Raw genomic sequence first — 23,692 nt, forward strand, 5'->3', positions numbered from 1 at the left:
ATTTTTTCTTCTACTAAATCGCAATTGCATATATATGTAGACTACTGTAAATTGATTCATCATTTTTGTGTAGTTTTTTTTTTGGGTTTTTTCATTTTTTTACTAATTATTATATACGCATGTGTGTGTGTGTCTGTCTGTGTGTGTGTGAAGTTTGTTGTGTCTATGGGTGTATTACTATTTGTTGTTGTTCTTGTTGTTGTTGTTTGCTTTGTTGTTTGGGTTTTGCGAACCGCTACTCAGATGGTTGCTCGTTGCGTGCCGGTTGGGCTAATCGTGATGCCTCAGTGTCATGGAGTATTGCCCTCGAATAGAGCTCGAAACTCGCCGCTACGTGGTCTGGGCAGACCCTCGCGTATTGTTTGCACCGGCTCAGCAATGCTCGACTCTGACCCATGCAGTAAATTCTCCTTGAGATCCATGTCACTGTAAGAGATATAAGAGTATATTGTATAAGATTAATTGTATAAGAGTGATGTATAAGAGTAAATAATATTTACTCTAAAAACTAATATTATATCACTATAAGAGATATAAGATATCACTATAAGATTGTATAAGACTGTTGTATAAGAGTATTATGTAAGACTCTTATATATGATTATGGTGTATAACAGTGTAAGAATATAACAGTATTTATATGTGAGTCTTATTTAAGTATAAAGTGTATAAGAGCATCATATAAGTATATTTAAATAAGAGTCTAATATAATACTGTAGTGTATAAGTCTTGTATAAGAGAATTTCTGCACTGCTTACTCATCTTTGCAGTCATCGGCTTCGGCGGCCAATGCATTGACCACCGCCGTAATTTGATTCGATTCTGGATTGCTTAGTTGCTCATCCTTTTGTTGCATTATGTTTGGATTTTTGCCAATCTTGTTTAGCCGCTCGGCAGCCACGGTCTCCATGGTCTTGCGCATTAGCGGATATTGATCCAGAACGCAGTTGAAATGATCCACGCTCAACGAGAATAGATTGCAATAGGTTTCGGCTCGCACGCTGGCCACACGACGCGCATTGGTCAGCAAACAGATCTCACCGAAATAAGATCCATCCGATAGTGAGGTGGCAACCTGTTGAACACATAGATACCCTGTAAACATGTGCATGCTGAAGCATGCCATACTCGATGCATACCTCGCCGTTGGCCATGACAATGTCCACAACGCCCTCCTGTATGAAGTACATCTTTGTACCGATCGTGCCCTCCTTTATGATAATATCACCTGAATTGGAGAAGCAGTTACAGTTGGCTCTAAGCTGGCAAGTCTTCAGAGGCTTACCTGGTTGGAAAACTTCGTATTTCAGTTTGGTAACTACATCGGAAACAAAATTCGAATCGGCATTAGCAAAAAAAGGCACTGACGCCACGAGGGATCTGTGAAGCAAACATAGATAGATCAGCATATGGATAAATATATATATATATATGTCAATTTTGTTTTCTTCAGTCACACACTCAGCCAGTTATTTGTTGGTGTTCATAGATCGCCCACCTGCAATTATAGTTGATAACATCCTCGCGCAGCTTCTCGCTCAACTCGCCCAGTATTAACTCTTCATCGAAGAATTTACCCTGGTACCGATGCTCGAAATATTCCGTTATACGCTGTCGCATATCGCGCGGCAACTTGCGATAGGCCATATACTCCTCCACCTGTTTGACCTTCTCGCGATACTGCCGCCTGCTGGAGTCCAAGCTCTGTATTAGATTGGTCGCATGACCAAGGAACAATGCATAACACGTGGCGCCCGATATCATCGATAGCATCGTCAGCCACATGTCCGTCAGTGATTGTGGTGGAAATCTGCAAAGTCCAATTAACAATAAATACAATATTGAACTATATAAATAAGGGCAAACTTATTCAAGTTGCCTTAATGCAATCTGACTTCTATCTCTTATAATATTTCAGTTATATAATTTATTTCTTATACAGCTCAAGTCAGCTACTCTACCTTATATATAAGCTCAACTACTCTGCTACAACTTGTTCTTCTAACGTCTTCTTTAAGCATTGAGCTCATCGAGTTTTAGGTAGGCCTACTTCATTGATCACATTTGGTGCGGATCAAACTAGAATTTCCATCATTAAAATACTTTTTCAGTTTTTATGAATTATATATTCAAGCTGTTCAAAGCTATAAAGTGCGCAGCTTTAAGCTTAATATTTGAAGTTTAGTTAGCAGACAAACGGATAGCAGAAGAGGCGGACGAACGGAAGGACAGACGGACGGAGGCTAGCTCGACTTAGCTCGTCATACTGACAAAGAATGTATATACTTTATGGGTTTTGCCACGCCTTCTGCTATCTGCTACATACATTTTCAGAACTCCCATTCAAGCGTATAAAAACTAATATTATTTTATAATAATTGAAGCAACAAAGACGAAGCTCAAAGACTTCAATTCCAGTTTTCTTTATTCTAGCCCTTAATGCTTGCTTACCTGCCGTATCCTATGCACAGCATATGTGACATGGCTTTGAATAATGCCCATGAGTACTGCTCCAGCCAATATGATTCCTGCAGTTGAGAAAAGTGAGTCAAGAGTTAATTCCGCTGGCTTCTCGCTGAATAGAAATGCATTTACAGGTGTTTGTCATACCTGTAACTCGTTGATGGATACCCAGGAATTAGATGGAAAACCCTGTAACATTGGCACCAAGAACTGCAAGCAGCCGCTCCAGTGTCCGATCAAGAGCATCATGCAAATTAAATTGAAGATCCTCATAAAAACCGAGGCCATATTGAGGAACTGCAACCAGATTTATCAATAAGAGTGCACATCAACTTAAGCCCAGCACCGCTTTGTCTATACATGTATGTGTGTGTGTGTGTGTTTTGAGTGTGTGTGTGTCGAGTGTATATATGTATGTGTGTGTGTGTTACAATTGTGAGTTCCACATTTAAAATTACAACAAACCAAATCAAATACTCCAAGTAAAATAATAAAATGAAATTTTTGAACGTTTTTTTAGTAGGCTTTTCGGACTTCCAGCTGCCAATTACTTTGAGCCAAAGCAAAATAATAAATAGACCAAGCCACAGCCAGAAGAGAAACTGAAGATAAACTCAAGATTCGAACAGAATTTTGTGTGCTGCGCGGCGCTTGGCCATTCACAATAGACACACACACACAGCTGGCTCTAGTTGTAGTAGTAGTAGTAGTAGTAGATGCAGACAGTGGAAGAGCGCTATCAATCCAAATACAAATTAGGCATAATTAACCAATAAATTATTAAGTAATTGTGAGGCTAATATTAGGCAAGTGTAATACATCCTGAGCGCAATGAATCAAACCATTTCTACGTAGTTTTGTTTTTAGTGCAATTCAGCTGCTATTATGGTACAAGTGCTCATCTTAACTTTTGCTCAGAGTTTCAAAAATAAATTGATGCTTAAGTAAAAACGAGTATTATATATATGTATATATATATATATGAAGAATAACTAATTATATATAGATATATAAATGGCATCTATATATATATATATATTTAGTTATGCTCACTATTCCAACAGTATTTTACAATCAAAAGCGTTTTCTTATCTCATTTGTTAGTGCTACGTTTTCTGTACAGAAGTTTAGAACGAAAATCAACAAGAAAATTAACGTAAACCAGTAACAGAAACATAAACTAAATAACATATTTAACCCATGGACAGAGTAGCAAAAAAAGTGTGTTGCATTCAAGTTTTTTTTTCTGGTTGTTGTTGTTGTTGTTATTGTTGTTTCGTGTATTATTTGTATTAAATATTACAGGGTATTCATTATGCCAGGCTTTAGCAATCTTCTTCGATTTTATTTACACAGACTTACGGAACGAGGAGTCGCCACGCGAGTCTTTTGCTGAAATCTTTTGTACAACAGAAAAACACAAGAGAGAGATAGAGAGAGAGAGAACAGAAAAAACGTAACGCAACGTAAGCCCATAACCAAAACCAATTGCAAAAAAAAAAAAAACAGAAAACAAGAGAAAACAAAAACAAGAACAAAAATAGAAACAAACGTAACGGTAAACATATTTGTAATTGGCAACAGTTGCAGAGTTTGATTAGTAGTAGTAGTAGTAGAGTTGTAGCTGTAGTAGTAGAGTAGAAGTACAGAGTATAAGAGCATAAGAGCGTAGAGTTGCAGCAATAAAGCGCGCGTCGCAATTGGGCGCCAAACAAAAGCAAAAGCATTGATTACGATATCAAAACGTGTTTTAGTGTTGTTGTTGTTGCTGTTGCTGTTTGTTTTATCTTGTTCATTGTTGTTGTAGCGTTATTCTTACTCATAGTATATTAGATTATGCACTAGAGAGTGTAAGTTTTTGCGATAGAAAGCGTTTGTTTGCCCACAAATGTATGCTACACAATACGTATAAGACTTTATGTGTGTATATATGTGTATATATGTATGCAAGTAACTACTAGAGATATGTACATATGTATTGTAGTACAGTGTTCGTGTTCGTTGTTCAACAGCTGTTCGACAGCAATCGGAGAGCAAAACGTCTGCAGCTGCTGTTTCATTTCATTATTATTATTATTTTTATTATAAATATTGCTGGCTGTTACTGAGCGTGTTTCTATATATGTGTGTGTGTGTGTAGGCAACAAACTTGAAACTTTGTTGTTGCTGCTGCTGCTGTTGCTGCTGCGATATATACAAATCATCAAATGACTACGAGAGTATTATATATCTTTGTTTTTGTTTACCGTAAGTATTTGCCGAAGTGTTAAAGCAAAAAGCATTGAACAAATCATATATATAGAAACTCTTTTCTTCTTCTTCCGTTTTACATTGAAATTCGCATTGATTCAACATCTGAGGTATTCGATTACCTTTCGCAAGTATTGTGTCTAGATGCAATTCACAGGCGTTCTGTAGCTACTATATTTACACTGTACTAACTAAGAAAGGAAATAATGTTGAAAAAGAAGAGTGAGGAAACTAAAGCGTAAGTCTTAAGCTTAATCTGTGGCTAAAGACATGCTCATGCATGGAGTCTACTGCTAGACTAGATAGTTGAATCGGAAAGGAAAACTAGTTAGAACTGAACTAAAGAGAGTTTAGCTTTGTCTATAAGCAAATCGGACAGCTTTTTCGGCAGCTCGGCTCATTGCTATCGTCTTTTCGTGAAGTGCATAAAAACAAACCTCGATTTAACCGAAGTTTCAATACATTGAATATGGCGCAAAGTTCTATTCAATTATTATTATTATTTTTGTTTTTGTTTTTTTATGCATCAAATCAAGAAAATATATGTATATCAATCAATCAATCAATATTTAGTTATATGTATATAAAAAGGCAGTCTTAGTAAATTTACAGAATGTACGAACGAACATTAAAATTCAAGCAAACATGATCAACGAACAATCGAACAATCGAACGAACGAACGAACGAACGAAATATGCACTAAAACTCAATTTTGGTTCAATCATATCTCAAAAAAATGTGATCTATGTTGCACCAATAATACGTAATTATAATGTCAATCAATCAAGGCTTTTTGTTTTTTTTTTTTTTGTTTACCAAAATTAATCTTTTTTTGTTTGTTTGATAGTGTTTGATTTTTATTTGATAAAAAATCTTAAAGTTGTTTTTTTTTTGTTTTGTTTTTTGTTTTGTTTTGTTTTTGGTTGTTACCTTGAGAATTAGGTTGCTTTTAGTCAAGCCATCTTTGTCTTTTCTATGCATTCTCCCTCTGCGATCAGCACTTTTTTTCTGTAGATTCTGCAGAATCTAAAACCATATATATACACAGGTATTATAGGCCCTGGATTGGCTGGGGTTTTTAAATAGTTTTGTCTGATTTCGATAAGCAAATTGTTTTTTTTTTTGAGAATTTCTTGGAAACTTATATATATATATATATTATTACAGATATATATATTTATTTGATTTGTCTAAAGTTGACAGTTATTTTTTTTAAATAAATACATATGTATATATAATCATAAAACAATAAATTGAGTTCAAGTTTCTGTTGTTCTTTCTCTTTTTTTTGGTGACGTTGCGCAAAGTAAGTGTTGAGGAAATAAAAAAGCATTTTTCAACACTTGAAAATTATTTGAAATGTTTCTCAGTTGCGACTCCGAAAAAAGTCTTCGAAGATTTTCATATATTTTCTTCGACGTCTTCTTCTTTTTCTTTGTACATTGTGCAATGAAGAATTTGTTGAATTTTCAGTGCTTTAAAAAGTCAGCAAGAAATGAAACATCAAAATGAAGAAAAGTCACAATAAATATGAATTGAAGCCAACAACAAAATGAAAGAGAAAAAAACATATTGAAAAACAGAAAAAATAAACAAAAAAATTAAATTTCCCCCTGCGACAGAGCGAAGTTTAAAGCGTCTTTGGTGAGAATGTTGTGGAGAGAGAGAGAGAGCGTTAGAGAGAAAGAGAGAGACGGCTCGCGAGCTGGTTGTTGTTGTGAGTAGTAGTTGTAGTTGCTGTTGTTGTTGTTGCAGAACTTGATGGGGAGTATTGGACTTGGACATGGACTTGGACTTGGACTTGGACTAACTGGGCTTGGAGCACAAGTATTGGCAGTTAAATACATTTTAAGATTACAAAACTTTAGATTAAGTTTTTTATTTATTTTTTTGTTTTTTTTTTGGGCTTTTGTACAGCGTTGGTTTTTTTAAGGCACAGAATTTTTTGGGAAAGTTTGGACATATATATATATACTTAAGGTAAGGAAAGAACTGAAATCAACTGAAATCAAAGACATCGAGTATATTCTAAGACATTTAACAACTGAAAATGTATTGTTCGAATAACTCCTAGGGAATATATAGAATGTTTAAGCCTAAAACAGAATCAGAGAAGACTGAGCACTTTGGACTACATATATAGACAACTTTGATCACTGTTAACTGTTTGACTTGCAATTGACTGTACTAAAGCCTAAAAACCCAGAGCTAGGTTTTCACTTTCTTTTCATTTCTTTTTTTTTTTTTTTTTTTTGTGTAGTTTGAATATATATTTTGAGGGTCGGTAAAGAAAAACTGTGTTGCGAACTGAAAAACTAATTTGATTAACTAAACAAATCAAGTCGAGGTCGAATTCGGAAACGAAATCGAAATCGAAATATATATATATATAATATATCATTAAGTATGACTTAAACAAATATATATATATATATTTATACATATTTTTTTATTGTTATGCAAACCAAAAGTCAAACAAATTGCAGAAACAATAATTGAGAAAGTTCGAAATTGTTTACTTACATAGACCTCCTCCCATTGCGAGACGTAGCGGACGAGGCGGGAGAGACGGAGCAGGCGAACTAGAGAAAGTAATTTAGCTAGACGAAGGATGCGCAGAGCGCGTCCGGCATGCAAGATTTGAAAAGAATCAGAGAAATCCTGCAATTTCATAATCTTAATCAAAATGTTGCGTACTGTTTCTTCAAATACATTAACTTACTTGATTGAAAATTAAAAATATATAATCTAGGGGTATCGACGAAATCAAATCGAGAAAAAACCAGGTTCTTAAATAGTGTTTAGCTATAAGCTTTGGATCCAATATTACTTGTTCAGCGTTGTCTTGTTGCATAATTCCTGCAAGTGCAAAACGATTAAGTGACGACTCATCGGCTAATAATTCCGCTCCATATAATTGACGTGTGCACATTACCTGTTCTAAAATTGACTACAATATCTATTAAAAAAATAGTATCACTTAGGCAGTTGAAGGCAATCCATCGTGTGCTCAGATCATCGTTGAAGAATGATATTGCGACTGGCAGGATAATAAGATTTGCTACTAATAATAAAAGCATGCAAAGGTCCCAGTAAAACCTAGAAAGGAAATTGATTAGAAATAAGACAGAGTGAGAGAGAGAGCCCTTATTTGGGTAACTCACCTGAATGAACTGCACGGGTGTATTACCCAATGCCCGGAAGTTTTCTGACGTATGCGTTCTTTGACCAAAGCCTTGCGGCTGCCAAATAATTTCATGGCCAGACGATTGTCGGTCGGCTGGAACCATGATTGCAATTGACTTTTTAGGAAATTGGCCGAGACTTTTTCCGACACTATCGGTATGTTGGGCATTGGCTCCTCTTTCGGAGTGCCGTACAACGACACATCATCAAAGTGCACCTGCAAGATACGAGTCGATTAATTCTCAACGATGCACAAAATAGCTGAAGTCATATCATTAGAGTCTATATCCCTTTCACTGTTCTCTTGTAATGTTTGATATTGTGAGGAGTTAGATGTGTATGTGTGTGTGTGTGTGTGAGTAGTTAGCTAGCTAATGCCTGCTCTAGCTGTATAGGAAAAACCTTAGCTCTTGCCATTTCGGTTCCTTGGTCGCATATTAGCAGCGCCTCATCATCGAAAGCGGTGACCAGCGAGTCGGTGCAGGTGTTCTCGAATGAAATTCGCAAGTCGTTCTCATTCACATTCAATACGGAGCAGTATGAGCAGCGTACTGATTCTTCGCTATCGCCGTTCAGCAGGCTGCAAAACATTTATTGATAAACCAAAGAAACACATCAGCGAAAAACAATAACAATTACAATAACAATAAATAAACATGAATAGGAAATGCAACTTTATAGCAGTTATATTGTATTACAAGTACTCGCGTAAGGTAAGCCAGTGAAAGTAACGGGGCTTTTTTTCTATTGATACAGTTTTAATTCTCATAATTGTTGCACACGCACAATGAGTGGCACTGGCACTGCCACTGTTACTGCCAGTGCCAGTGGCAGTTGCAGCATCCAGATCTCACCTTGCATTCGGTGATTGTCAAGGTCTTTGGCTCGTGGCGGAAGCGAAATCGCGTGGTCTGTGCTCCGCGCTCTCGGCTGCGATGGCTGTGCCTCTATTGTTTGGTAAAGTAGAAGCGTGCAATGATATTTTTATTATACCCTGATCCCATTAAAAATGGGAAATCAGGGTATAATGGTTTTGTGCAAATGTATGTAACAGGCAGAAGGAGGCGTGGCAGACCCCATAAAGTATATATATTCTTGATCAGGACGACAAGCCGAGTCGATTGAGCCCTGTCCGTCTGTCTGTCTGTCCGTCTGTCCGTCTGTCCGTCTGTCCGTCTGTCCGTATGTGTGAACGCGTGGATCTCAGCATCTATAAGAGCTAGAGACTTGAAATTTTTTTTGTAGGTCCGTGTATAGCACGCGCAGGTCAAGTTTGTTTCAAATATTCGATAACTATTCGCATTTAATTGTTATCGAATAAAAACATTATTGAAATACAGTAAATAAATTATATCTCGAACATCTTAAGAGCTAGAGACTCCAAATTTTGTATTTAGTCTTATGTATATTTTATGCAATTTTGATTTTTGTTGGATTTTGGATACCGGATCCAAATTCCCCCAAATTCTTAGAATTTAAGTTTAGTTGGAACTAGGGCCATTATGTCAAGGCGTTTGCATCTCAACTAAGCCAATAGGATATGTAGATCATATGCTGAAAATTTCATTAAAATCCATTAAGTAAAACAGAAGTTATTAAACAAAACGTTTGGCCAATTTGCAAAAGCACATGTCAGCAGCGCCACGCGCACGCATTTTTCCTATGCATGTGCACACATTCATTCAAATGCGTGTATTCTTTTCTATTCCAAGAATTGAAATTGCGATTGAATTGTGCTGAATATTAGCTGCTACTTATGTTCAAATATGCAACAGTCCATGTAAGAAGAACGGTGGCGGCGTTGGTAGAGGCGCCGCTCGCATGCAGCTTGGTTCGGGTTCGACACCAGTGGAGATGAAGTGTTTTTTATTGTTTTATTTTTTTTTTTTAGTTATGAAGTGGCGGTGTTGGTAGAGTTTGTGCACGTTGCGTAAATAATCCGGGTTCGAATCCTGGTCTCGCAATGTCGATTTTTATTTGTTATTATTTAAATATTATTTAAATGAGTTTGTAATAACAAAACTCAAAGGACTGGGATCAGGGTATCTCCTAGTCGGGCACCCCGACTAGAGCTTTCTTACTTGTTTTTTTTTTTTTGTGTTTTCGTATTTCTTTTTGTTGTTCTGCTTCACACTCAATTGAGTGTAGTTTTTAAATGGGAAAGCTTCGTTTTAATTAAGCCTGTTGAAGCTGATTTAATTTAATCTTCGCCTCGCATTAGCCTAATGAATTTATTACGAGAGCATATTACTGTTATTATTATTATTATTATTATTATGTTGTATTATTATTAGTGTGTGCCTTTTGTGTATTTAAAAATAGCAACGCCCCGAAAGCGACGCCGCGAAGTTGAGCTATAACAGCAACAAAAGCGTTAGAATTTCTACACAACCGATCGGATAACTGTTATCCGTTACTATCCGTCGTTATCCACTGTCATCCAATGCGTTTCGAATGTCATTGCTGAACTCTGCAGTTTTAGCTTTGGTTTTGGTTTTGGTTTTGATTGCGTTTTCGTTTCGTTTCGTTTCGTTTGGTTCTTTTGTGGTTTGGCGTGTAATTGTTAGTGGAAACTCGAAACGTGTTGAAGCAGCTGTTCGCACTGATTTGATGACCGTAACTCAATGTTATCGCCGCTTGCAAATACATATGCAAGTGTGTGTGCGTATGTGTGTGTGTATGTGTGTGCATGCAGTCTGCTCTATATACCGTAATTTATCACTTTCAGTTATTACAAGCCCGCTAACCGAGCGCAACTAAGTAGCAATGCCCAGCCAGCAAGCGCCGGCAAACACTCCGAACGAACGCGTTGTCGAATATCGTGTCCGAATGCCGAATACCGAATGCGCATACGAAACCAGCTCGTATTCGGAATCGGAAATTTGCGTTCGTCTGCTGGTTGTGTATCGCGCTCGTCCTCCAGTTGTCGGTTTATTTTGTTTGTTGCCTTACTCGTTCATTCGATTGTTTGTTTGTTTGTTTATCACTTTACCTCGACTCTCAATTTGCGGCAATCGGAATGCCGAAAAGGGAATTTTGGCGGGTAATTAAATAATTGATCGACTGATGCTGATGCTGATGCTGATGCTGATGCTGCTGCTGCTGCCGCTGCTGTTGCTGTTGCTGTTGCTGCTGATGATTTTTTACATTGTGCTCGCTCGATCATTTATTTAACTTTTGTTATTCTCCTCCTCCTGCTTCTTCTTCCTCTTCTTCTTCTTCTTCTCAGTAGGTTTACGTCGCTGCTGTGAGCTGTTGCCGAGGCGGCTAGATAACCTGTTCTGAGGCTCTCGCGTTGCCGTTGCACAATAAATAAATAAAAACAATATTTGTTGTGTTGCGTTTGGCTTTTAATTGATTTTGCGGCGAGCCGCGTCGCAAATTATAGCTCGACTATAATTTGTTGCTATTTCTCAAAAATTGACGCCAATAAAAACACAAAAAAAAACTATCAGCGAGAACAAAAATTACCTCTAGATTTTATGTAAATGATTTAGTCTAACGGGTTACCGAGCCCGGGCTGGGAGGCTAACAACAACGTCAACGATCATTGATCTTGAGATGGAGCTCAGAGACTGGAGATGGGAAAACCGTTTGCCTCTAGTCACAATCTAGTTCAGTAATTTATAGATATAGACGCTTTGAGTCACTGAGCTGCGCCAAGGCAATTGATTATGATAATGGCGCGAGAGTTTTCCGTGTCAACAACGCAATCAGCACGTACAGCAATCAATTCCCAATGCTCAATATCTCATTCACGGTCAGGCGAATGCACGGCTTAAAAGTTCACTGTTCACGCCGTTCGGGGGATTAGTTGTTGAGTCCTGCTGCCTGATCGACGGCGCGCGGTTCAATTATGAAAAGCTCAACGCACGAATGAAGTTGAAGTTCACTGTTCGCGGCTTAGAAGTCGCCAGACCCTGGCCGAAGTAAAGCCCCGACTCAGACACTGACTGCGACTCAGACGATGCTGATGGCAATATGCAAATGCCGCTCGATAGCAGCTAACGAAAACCGGTAAAAGACATGAGACGCGAATTTAACGACAAGCGGCGGCAGCAGCAATAATTAAGGGAGCTCTAGTGGGCAGTGCGCGACTAGCAAATACCCTAAAGTTTATAAGGAATGGTATGAAACGAAGAGATTTGTTTTATTTGAGAAGACACTTGGCTTAGATATCGGAAAACGCATAAAGCAGGTGTCTCTAGGGATTGTTTATAACATCTAGTGGGCAGTGCGCGACTAGCAAATACCCTAAAGTTTATGGGGAACGAAAAGATTGGTTTCTTTTTAGAAGACACTTGGCTTAGATATCGAAAAACGCATAAAGCAGGTGTATCTAAGGATTGTTTGTAACATCAAATTTGCTTTTAAGATCTTTGCCCTAGATCTTGATGCCTAGATCTTGATATCTTGCATATAGAAAACGTTATCTGAGTCTAACCTAGTCTAGTCTAGAGAGGCTAAAGGACGCATAGTCAAAGGGAGCTAATCTAGCGAGATTCCCATTATTAATAACCATATGAGCGAAGCTTTATGTCTATAATCTAGTATAGCCTACTTTACGGACTTTAGTCTAACGGAGTCTGGTCTAAGCAGACGAACGGAACGCATAACGGTAAATGAACTCTACATATATATTGTATACATTGTAAAAGAAATCTTCCTCTGTCAAATGAATATGCACTGCGTGTTCATGGAGTACAGGGTATCACAACGTCGAGCGACGACTTTGCATGCGTAATTCGCTTAGCAATTGGAGCGTCGCGTCGCGTCGCGTCTCTCAAGACTGTAACTGAGTAAATGGCCAAATTGGCCAACTGGCCAGCTCGTTAACTGGTTAAAGCTTGGTGATAAGAATAGTTAAGCAATATATATATATATATATATATATATATATATATACGTATGCATATCTGTATGTAAAGTGGTATACTCACCGCTCACTAAGCTTGCTCTTGTGCCTGCGTATGTGGCGTCTGTTGAAGCTGTTGGTGCACGACGTGGACGTGGGCCTTGGCGTCGGATGATGCACACCAAAGTTGTGCAGCTGCAGCGATTTGAGTGTGGCTGGCGCCGTCGATGCCTGGCCGTGCACGTGCCCGTGATGGCCGTGATGACCGTGCGGACCACTGTGTCCCACCACACCAGCGCTGGCTACTGTGATCGTCGACTCGCCGACCGCCTCATTGGCCGCCTCGGAGCCTTGCTGGGAACCGTTACTGGACGAGTGATGTGTGTAGTCTGTCGGCGCGCTCAGCTGGCGATTGAATTCGGCCTTGCGGCGCGTCAGGTCCGTCAGGCAGTATTTGTTCAAATGGCCGTTGCTGGAGACGGAGCTCTTGGGCGATGATGCCAGATGCTGCGTATAGGCCGAATGCTGTCCTTGCCCTTGTCCGTGACTGTGGGCATGTAGCTTGTGGCAGGAGTTGCTGCTCACGCTTAGCTTGTTGCCGGCGTTGTGCAGCAGATTGTTACAGTTCTTGCCGCTGATCTTGGCCGCCAGCGAGTGCGGCACCGGCGGACTTTTGCCCGTCGTCGGTATCGTGTTGCTGCTGCTGCTAGCCGCCCTGTACTCCTTGTCGTCGCTCTCGCTGCGCACCGATGCTCGATACGCGGGAAATGTCTTCGTCTTGCTCTTCAGCGAGCCGTTCAGCAGCAGCTGCTGTTGCCGTGCGGCAACTGCCGACAATGCCGGCAGCTGCTGTTGACGTGACGCCGCTGTCGCTGCCGCTGCCGCTGCCGCTGCCGATGAGGATGAGCAGCCGGCAGCTGTGGCAGGTGCCGACAGAGATGATGGCACCGTATGGGCAGCGGTTGGAGCAACCTGTGGCTGCAGCGAATGCTTCTTCTCGACCAGATACAAGTTCAGATACTTATCACCCGGATGCAGCGAGTTGTCCGAGACGGCGTTCGATTTGGATATGATCTGACCCTTCTTCTTGGCGGTGCGTGTCTTCAGGGAGAGATTGCGCAACTTCTTCGACTGCTCCTTGATCTTGTTGGTGCGCAGAAACGAGGGACTGTTGGCAATGCACTTGAAGATGTACGTCTGGTTCACCAGCTGCTGCTTGTCGCTGCCCGTGTCGTAGTCGCTGCTCAGGTTGAGATTGAGATTGGTAAAGTGCGGCTCCGATAGCTGCTGCTCGCTGTAGTGACTCTTTAGCAGGCCACCAGCTGCTGCTGCTCCAATGCCAATGCCGCCAGCGCCTGCTGCCGACGCCTGATCCTCGGACGCTGGTGCTGCACTCAAGCTGCGCGTATATTCGTGACAGGCATCGTACAGAGCCGAGTTGCCGCCAGTGCTGCTCACGCTCTGCGTGCCACAGCTGACCGGACTGTGGCTGTGCGAGGGCGCCGGATCGAGTATGCGCAGACCGCTGCGGCTGTCGCTGGAGTTTTGCTTCGAGATGCCGCTTGATAGCCGACTGCTGCTGCGCTGCCGTTGGGCGCGTGGCTCATCAAGCCCCAGCTGGCCCAAGCCAGTGGCTCCTCTCAGCAGCGAAACGCTGTCACCGTCTCGATCTCTATCTCTATCTCTATCCCGATCGCGATCCGCTGCCTCGCCACGCCGACTGCGACCGATGCCAAGGGCGACTCCAACGCTGCCGCTGCTGCAGCTATGCTGATCAGCCGCCGGACTGGGACTGGGACTGTTGCGCACGGAGGCCGATGCCGAGGAATGCGAATGTATGGGTGTGGGCCCGGTCGCCGCCGCTGCCGCTGCCGCCGCTGATGCGGAGTTCGATCCCGCCTGTGCGTAGCTGAGGCTAATCAAAGACTGACGCACCAAGTGCTGATGCGAGTGTGAGTGGCGCTGCTGCTGCTGCTGCTGATCGTCGGGGTACAAGTTGTCTCGGCTGGCGCTACAAGAGGCACAGAGACAAGAATGAGAACCGGGTAAACGATACAGAATGAATGGCGATAGACGCCGGCAAACACACAAATTTATCTATTTGAAATTGGCAAAAAAGAAACAAAATTTATACAGCGGGTTCGGGTTGGGGTGCGGGTGCGGATGCGAGGGTCAGAAACTGGACAGAGGCTACGCTAAAGTGAGCAGGAAACGGTGTGGAAAACACGCCGAGACAAACAAATAAACAAAAGAAATTGTTAATTATAAATATTGATTGTGCAATTGTGTGAGTGGCGGGACGTGGCTAGGGCACGGGGCATGTGAGCAGAGGCTTCAGCTCAAGCGGCTTGTGAGTTCATCAGAAACGCTCAGCAAACTATATATATACACGTATATATGTGCATTTGATACAATTTATACAGCAGTATTTATAGCTATATAGAGAGAGAGATATATACAATGAAGCGACCGAGCAGCCGACATGCTCATCTGCTTTTGATCGCGCGAAAAATTGAACTAAATTAATGTTTAGAAACACGCATGGCACTTAGATAAAGATGTGGATATAGAGCTACATCTACAGTTATATACATGTATATATACATGTGTGTGTGTGTGTGTGTGTGTCACATTAAGCAAATATCCAAGATATATAGCTTTTGCCCCCCACAAACTGAAGCCCTTAGCCTGAAGGCCCTCCACTGCCTGAGCGGAAGTGCTCCAAATCAAATTTTCCTAAAAGCTACTGATAAGATAAGACCTCGACAGACTGCGCCGAACATTTCTGTTTCATTTAGGGGTATCTGGTATTTGGTATCTGTTGTCTGGTGCGCAGAACCTTTCAGATATATACAAACTCATATGCATATCAATATCGCAGGGGGAGCTAATGCAAAAAATATGCAAGAAAAACTTTGTCTATGATTATCAATTAAATGGAGTTGTAGAACACGCCTAATTGTAATAAATAAATACAGAATACTTAAGCTAACTAAGCTAGGCTAACTTGTTATTAATAAAACGAGCTGAGCTTTGTTTTTGATTCTCTTCTTTTAAGCCTATTTCAAAATCTATACAAAATAAAAATATTTCAATTAAAAATAAAAATAAAAGTTTTTTCTGAGCTTGAGGCTCTTAAAGTAAAAATATAAATATATTAGAGAAATTAAAAAAAAATTGTACCTAACTTAAATTTAAAAATAAAATTCATAATTGAAAATTTTTTGAATTTTGTATTAATTTTTTAAAAGAATTTCAACATTTTTTGTATTTTATTTGATTTTCATATTCATTTTTAAATTTATTTTGGTTTTATTTTTTTATATTTATTAATTAATTTTAAATATATGATAAATATTTTTAAAATAAAAAGCTTAAATTTTATAGATTTGGGAAATAGCTATATTCTAATTTGTATTACACAAATTAAATTAGAATTCAAATATCTGAAAACTTTATAATTTATGCTGAGCGCCTATCTGCTTAACAATTAGAACCTGATATAGCTATTTTCTGTAACGAATCTAAAACCTGCATCTGAAATTATATTTATAATATTATTCAAAATTTATCTCTCTCTCTCTCTGTCTGCTTCTTTCTAGCTGCCTTTTACATAAAAAAATAGTTTCATAAGCTAAGTTTTGTTTATAACATTCAAAATTTGAATAGATCTAAAGCTTTGCAGGCTATGAAAATCTCAGTTTTATGTTTTAAAAATATTATAGACTAAATTATAATAATATTTAATGTTTATTAATAATTACAATAATTATTAAAATATTTCTTTTGTTTATCATTTCATAGCTGACATATTTCTTGATTAAATTGTTATAAAAAGATTGTTGTTTTGAAACAACTTTTATATTTATGACTTCGGCACGCAGCTTTAGTTTTTCAAGTTCAAATTGTGAGCCATATAAATAGCGCCAAGCACACTGTGCACACTGGACTAACGTGACTTGTCTAGCAGAAGTCTACAGCAAAAATATGAATTTTTTTTCAGCTATGCAGAATGCATAATATGCGAACAAAAGATAAACAATTTCAAAATATATGAATATATATATATATATATATATATATATAGTGCGCATGAAGGGAAGAGCTGCTGGTGGTGGTGGTGGTGCTGCTGCTGGTGGTGCTGTCTGTGTGGTTCTGGTTCAGTCGCAAGCTCCAACTCGTTTGGCACGCAACCGGCAAGCTTCAAGCGGCAAGCGGGACACGGCGCATACACAATTTTGTTGCGCCAATGCAAATATTTGCTTAACATTTTCCATTGACAATTTGAGTGCAAAAATCGGAATAGGAATCGCTGAGCAAACTGAAATCAATTTCACTCAATTAAGCGCTCACGACATGCCATCGCATCGCATCACGCAGCATATTTCTGGCCGTGCACCAAATGCAATTATCTCAAATTTGAATATGGGTTTTGGAATTTGAATTGGAAATTTCAGAAACTGTGCAAACATTTTGCGCATTAGCGTAATGATTGTGCACACGAAAGCCCTTCACATCGAGAGCTACGAGTGACTGCAGATAAATCTGATGTTAATCCGCTTTCAAGTCTAGCTCGAGCTGCTGGCGAAAGCAACGCCTCAGACAGGTTTTTATATTTTTTTTGGGCTGTTGTCAATTTGATTTGAATTGACTTGAGGTACTCGAATTTCGCAAGAGCTGCGCACAAATGTGCCCTGCGGCAGCTCGAGCAGCTGCCGTGCTGGGGGAGTGTGGGGCGGGCTGAGTAAAGACAAACAATTGGCAAGGCAGCCTTGTCCATGATAATTGTGTGGCCAGCTCCAATGTCAACTTTGGCGCATTGGAGACACCACAGAGCACAGCTCGAGTGCGGCACGTGCTGCCCTGCGCCTAGCTGAGAGAGTTGGCTGCAGTCACCGAGCCAGTTTCTTAAACACAATATGACTCAATTATTATTTCAAGAGCCAATTGAAGGCATTAAGCGTAAATTCGAAAAAGCGTAATTGTGCCGGACCCGCCGCCGCCGCAGCGGCCACCGCCGCCAGCTCGCGCTTGGCATTGCATTCCATTTCGTTTATCGAAATTATATCAATTTCCCCCAACAACAGGCGTTGCAGTTGCAGCACAAGGCGGCGATGGCTGTGATGGGTGGTTAAATGTGCCTTATATACAATAAAAACGTATATATCAATATATATATATATATATACATTTATTTGTGTGCAATTGCTATAGCGCGTGTCGCCTATGAATTTTACAATTGATCTGCTCTAATTTTAGCAGAAACAATAATTTCTTTAGCTTTTGCCATATTTGGGCTGTGTGGCAAGGGATCTGAATAGGCAGCTATATTTACAGTTATAAATAGAAAATTAACACAACACTGAAAATGGAAATGGAAATGGAAATGTAAATCGATGCAGCTGCCACTCAATGCTCACTGTGCCAATTCCCTCTAATAAGCACTTGTCAGGTGGGGTGCGGCGTACCTGTCGCACTATGAAATGTAATTAAATTTGATAACCCATCATCTATATGCATAGATGGCTAAATAGAACCGGATACACAAAGGACCAATCACAGAACACAAAGCCGAATTGTCCATTGTCAAAATTGTAATTAATATGAGTTTTCGGCTATGCTGTGGCATAGGTCACAATTGTTAATAATAGAACTCGCTGTGAATTAATGCTTTCATAAAAAGATTCATCAGCTATATATGTGTGTATATGTACGTGCATATATGTGTGTATATATTTTGACAACAAAAGTGCCTCCGGCACGCTGAACATTAATTATTCGAGCGTAATTCGCAATTAGAATCGAGCTGAAAATAAATCTACGTCATACTCAAACGTCATGCCAATTCGAAATTAATGTCGTTGATCTTAAAATTAAATTATAGTGAGATATAGCTACTTGAAGCATTTGTACATCAGCATATATATATGCCAGCCCGAGCAGCTCACAGGTAGATTTCTTATAGCGATAACGAACGGGCACAAAAGCAAGCTTTGGCAAGCAAATAAGCCAACATCGACAAGCCGAAGTTCAAATACTCTTGCAGACACTTGGACACAACTGAGACATAACTCTCAGATCTTATTTATATAATAGTTTAAAGCAGTTTCTGTTATTCAAACAGACAAAATTGTGTTACTTTGATCTTCTACACTATCCCCAACAAAGATAAAGAGCTTCAAAAATTATAGTTTATTGTACTTTAACTAAAACATTTCTAAGCTAATAATTATGTAGAGGAATTTGAACTCATGTTTTGAGCTGATTTTGATAACTTATTTAAATTGATTTAAATTTATTTACATATTTAAATTTTTATGAATTTATTTAAATGTATTTAAATTTATAAAAATTTATTTAAATGTATTCAATATTTCAAAATGTATTTAAGCATACAAATGAATTATTAAAATTTACATACATTTTAAATGTTATTAAATATTGTTTATAGACTTCCAAATATTGTTAAAAAGACTTTTAATATTAAATTAAAAATTAATTAAATATTCAATTTTGGCAATATGTTATTTACTATTTAAATAAATAAATAATGTTTCTTAGCAAATTCTGTAATTCCACAAATAATTTTTTAATGATTTAAAAATATTTGAAAATATTAAAAATACAATTTCTTAATATATTTTTATATTTTTTTAATTTAAGTTTATAAGTGCTTAAAATCTAAGCAGAAAGTTCTATGAGTTCTCTAAGTTCTATGAGTTCTTTGTAGACATTGCTTAAAAAGACAGACAGACAAACAGATCCCAATATGAAGACAGCTCTCAAGGCACAAGCTGCATTTCATAATCAACTTAAAGTACTCGCTGCAAGAGCATTAATAATATTATTACAATAAAATATATAACTTAAATTTTGGGATTTTTTTATCAGGGTTTTACGAGCACGTGTATATATATGAAGTTCATTGGCATTGGCAAAAGGGACTTAAAAAATTGTAATTAAAAAAACAATAATAATAAGTAGCGCTTACATTGGAATGCATTAAAGGAAGATTAATAAGAAGAAGAAGAGGATAGCTGAGTGCTTTGTACAACTATTTATGATTAAGTAGAATAATTGATGGAAACGAGAAGTTTCGGGTAGCTTGCAGTAGGGCTTAAAGGAATAGCAAGTTGATAGCATTTAAAACGTGTTGTGGGACAATCTGTAGCAAGTACATAGTTAGTACATAACTAGGAGTAGTAGTAGTAGTAGTAGTGGTAGTAGTAGTAGTAGTAGTAGTAGTAGTAGTAGTAGTAGTAGTAGTAGCAGTAGTTAGTAGTAGTTATAGTAGTTGAAAGGTAGAGGCAGAGAGAGGCAATTTGAAATTGTGAGTACCTTCACTGATGATGTCAGTACGTACGCAAATACGCTTCCACAGCGTTAATATGAAACGGAATCGAGTGTTTCACGCTGATTGTTTCGATTTCGATTTCACTTTGTTTCTTTTCTTATTTGGTTTTTTTTTTGGTATTTTGGCGAAACTTGTTTCGCTAGCACTTCGTTTTTTCGTTTTTGAGACTTTAAGTTTTAGCTTTTTTTAAGCAAGTTTTCTGTAAAATAACAACAACAACAATGACAAACATAATTTTAAAGGTAAATAGTCACTTGAAACTAATGGCAACGAAACAAAATGAAAACCAGAACTGAAACGGGATTCACTCGAAATCAAATAAATAAATTTTAATCAACTAATAGTCAGATTCCACGAGGCAAAGTTTTTTAACTGGAAAAGTTTTGCTTGAGCTGATTTTGTGGAATCCGTCTATGGCACACACACAGATACATATGTATTCGTGTGTGTGTGAGTGTGAGTGTGTGTATGTACTTGCTATGTGCAGCTGTTAACAGTATACAAAAATCTGTAACTAGTTCAATTGGAAACATCGAGCTTCCTACACAAAAATGCCAACAAAACTGTTTATCTCGATCTATGTGTGTGTGTGTTAGCTACAATGTGCAAGCAACAGCAACAACAATAATGACAGCAAGCCTTTTTTTATCAGTACACAGATACACACACACACAGACACACAAATACATATGCAATTCTATGTACAGGGGGGCCTCATGGCAGGGTAAGCCGAAATTCGGTCAGTGGTTTAATCATTGAAGTAAAAGCGAAAGCTTCCGCTGCCTGCATTGATGTTGTCGTTGGACATGTACATGTACACATACACACACGCTAACACGATTACACACACACACACACACACACACACACACACACACACACACACACACACACACACACACACACACACACACGCCCACACAGGCACACACTAAAGAAGTAATTGAATGGCGCCTGTGTGTATGCAACGCTTTTTGCACACTGCATACAAGTGCACTTAAAGTACTTTGACACTATTTTTCGAACGGTTGCTCATTGTTGTTTGGCCATTGTTGCTGTTGTTGCCATTGTCGCCATTGTGCTGGCCGCTTGGCTTTTAATCTAGTTTCGTAATTGCATTGACTGAGTGACGGATGACTAACGCTGCCTGCCTCTGCCATGCCCTGTGGCCCGTTCAATGGACGGAAATCAGTTGCATTGTGCTCGAAAAAGCCAAAGGAAATAAGCAAAATGGGATCAAATAAGAATATTGAACAAGTGAAACTTGAACACACACACACACACACATAGCTATATATAATTACAGCAACAAAGTGACCCTAAAAGCTGTTTTCATTTTCTTTCAAATTTAAGCTTTCAAATCACACACACACATATACACATTAAGTCAAACAACAGCAGCAATAACAACAACAACAGTGACAACAGCTTAACTTAAGAAACCAACAATCAAACGAACAAACAAACAAACAAACAAACACAGCAAACAAACCAAAAGAAACAACACAAACGAATGGAAATGCTGAAAATGAAACGGAAACGGAAATACATTCATTGTAAATATATATATGTATGTATGTATATATACTTTAAAATGCACACATTCATATATGTATGTACTATGTAGGTAGGCTTGTATGGAGGCATGTCTCCGTGCTTGTAGGTGTGTGCGTGCGTGTGTTTCAGGACGGACCAGTTCTACTATATTATTGATAAGCCGAGTTTTTCTTAAATATTTAATGAAATGTTGGGATTTAGGTCGTAGGTCATACCCATAAGCACAGGCTCAACGTCACATTGAAACACACGACCGCACACGCATACGAAATGCATGCACACATACCAAACATACCAAAGATGCCAAACATACGAAACATACATACATACATACGCATACATGTACACCCTTGTTATGATATGTATCGCAACGTAACGTCATGTAATATAGCAATATTACAATACGTACATACATGCACATGTACACCCATGTATACAATAAGTAACCTAACGTAACGTAACGTAACGCAACGCAACGCAACGAGACGAAACGTAAGGTAATGTAATGTAATATAACAATAATACAATACATTCATACATGCACATGGACACACATGCGTTACGTATCGTAACGCATCGCATCGTATCGCAACGCAACACAACGTAACGTAACGCAATGTAATGTAACAATTATACGTTTAATCAACAACAATATTCAAAGAAATACAAGAGAATTATATTTATATATATATATAATTACGTACCGTTGATCGTTGGTAAATGTTCCGAAGGCTCCAGGACCGCTAACTCGGCGCTGTGTGTGTTTAACGTGCATTTTCTGTTACAAGAGCCCAGCGAACGCAGCTCCTCTGCATGGAAACGGTGAAATTTTGTATTTTTACTTTCGCTCTTCGTTAGTTTGTAATACCGTTATGCCACGGCTGCTACTCCTTCTTGCTGCCTCTAGCCCAGATTTAATCGCGCGCGCTCACACACTCTCACACACACACCAGCCACACACACACGCACGCAAGCACACTCTGCTGCTGCTGAATTTTTTATGCTGCTACTGTCGCTGCTGCTGCTGTTGTTGATGTAGTTGTTGTTGTAGCTGTTGTTATTGCCATAGAGCACAACCCGTTAGGCCTGTCGCAATTCTCGACTTTATCATGGTGTATTTGCTGCATATGGTAATCGAGGTTGTGTCTCTGTGTCTGTGTTTGTGTCAATCTCTGAATGTGTGTGTATATTTTGTTTATGTGTATAGTCTGTCTCTCTCTCTCTTTCTCTTACTTTGCCGTTTTCTTTCTTGTGAGTGTGTGTGTGAGTGTGGGCGCAAGCTGCGTTTCGATTTTTGAGAATTAACTAATACGAATACAAGTACACGACATATACGAACACATAAACAAAAATAATTGCTTTTCGTTGTTGCTTAGATAACTTCTTTTTTCTCTCTAACTCTCTCACTCTCTCTGCCGTTCTATCTGTCTGTCTGTCTCTGTCTATCTCACTCACAGCGGCCTCATGCTGAACATTTTTAGCGGCTTTTTATTCTTCTTATTGTTTTACTATTTCACTTGCTAAACTCTGTTTTTTGTTTCTCTGAGTGTGGGTGCGTGTGTTTTTGAGTGTGTGCGTGTCTGTCTTTGGTGGGTTATAGTTGGAGGTGTTAAGTAACGTAGGTTGACTGTCTAAAATGTAGTTACTAAATTAGTTAACAGCACTAGTTATATTGCTTATGATTCTGGTTGGGTTTGGTTTCGCTTTCGCTTTCGCTTTTGCTTTCGAGTTCTAGGTTGAGTTTAGTTGGGCGCTCGCTAAAGTTGAGTTTGAGGTTATGTTTAACGTATAGGTCTACTGAGTATATATATTAATACCATATGTTGCTATTATTTAGGCGCTTATTGACTTATATATATATATATATATAGATATATACATATATGTATATGTACCTACAATATAATATATTTTTTTATGTAGATTTTAGTGTTTTCTCGTGTTCTTTTGTACTTTGGATTATAGACGTCGTTTTATATGTACTCTAAGGGATACCGTTATTATAGTACTTTGTTTGTTCGCTTG

At 38.7% G+C, this 23,692-nt stretch overlaps 1 protein-coding gene across 4 annotated transcripts; it reads right to left on the bottom strand.

The window, feature by feature from the left end:
* Positions 1–161: 161 nt before the first annotated feature.
* LOC111593753 lies at positions 162–22,658 on the bottom strand. Of its 4 annotated transcripts, none has more exons than XM_030225412.1 (16): positions 22,372–22,658; positions 13,665–14,767; positions 12,842–13,622; positions 8,316–8,481; positions 7,880–8,118; positions 7,651–7,814; positions 7,438–7,574; positions 7,239–7,376; positions 5,646–5,741; positions 2,612–2,761; positions 2,453–2,529; positions 1,500–1,811; positions 1,287–1,381; positions 1,141–1,229; positions 760–1,076; positions 162–426 (listed from the first exon to the last, which is right to left on the bottom strand). In XM_030225412.1, the coding sequence occupies exons 1-16, from the start codon at positions 22,440–22,442 to the stop codon at positions 291–293; spliced, it is 4,071 nt and encodes a 1,356-aa protein (XP_030081272.1). In that variant the 5' UTR covers positions 22,443–22,658; the 3' UTR covers positions 162–290. The 4 variants fall into 4 exon arrangements, with proteins under 4 accessions (XP_030081272.1, XP_030081271.1, XP_030081274.1 ...); XM_030225411.1 differs by having other exon boundaries at positions 7,239–7,391; XM_030225414.1 differs by lacking the exon at positions 5,646–5,741.
* Positions 22,659–23,692: the final 1,034 nt, after the last annotated feature.

Source organism: Drosophila hydei, unplaced genomic scaffold (assembly GCF_003285905.1).
Source record: "Drosophila hydei strain 15085-1641.00,03,60 unplaced genomic scaffold, DhydRS2 tig00008132-arrow-arrow-pilon, whole genome shotgun sequence".
Taxonomy (NCBI): domain Eukaryota; kingdom Metazoa; phylum Arthropoda; class Insecta; order Diptera; family Drosophilidae; genus Drosophila; species Drosophila hydei.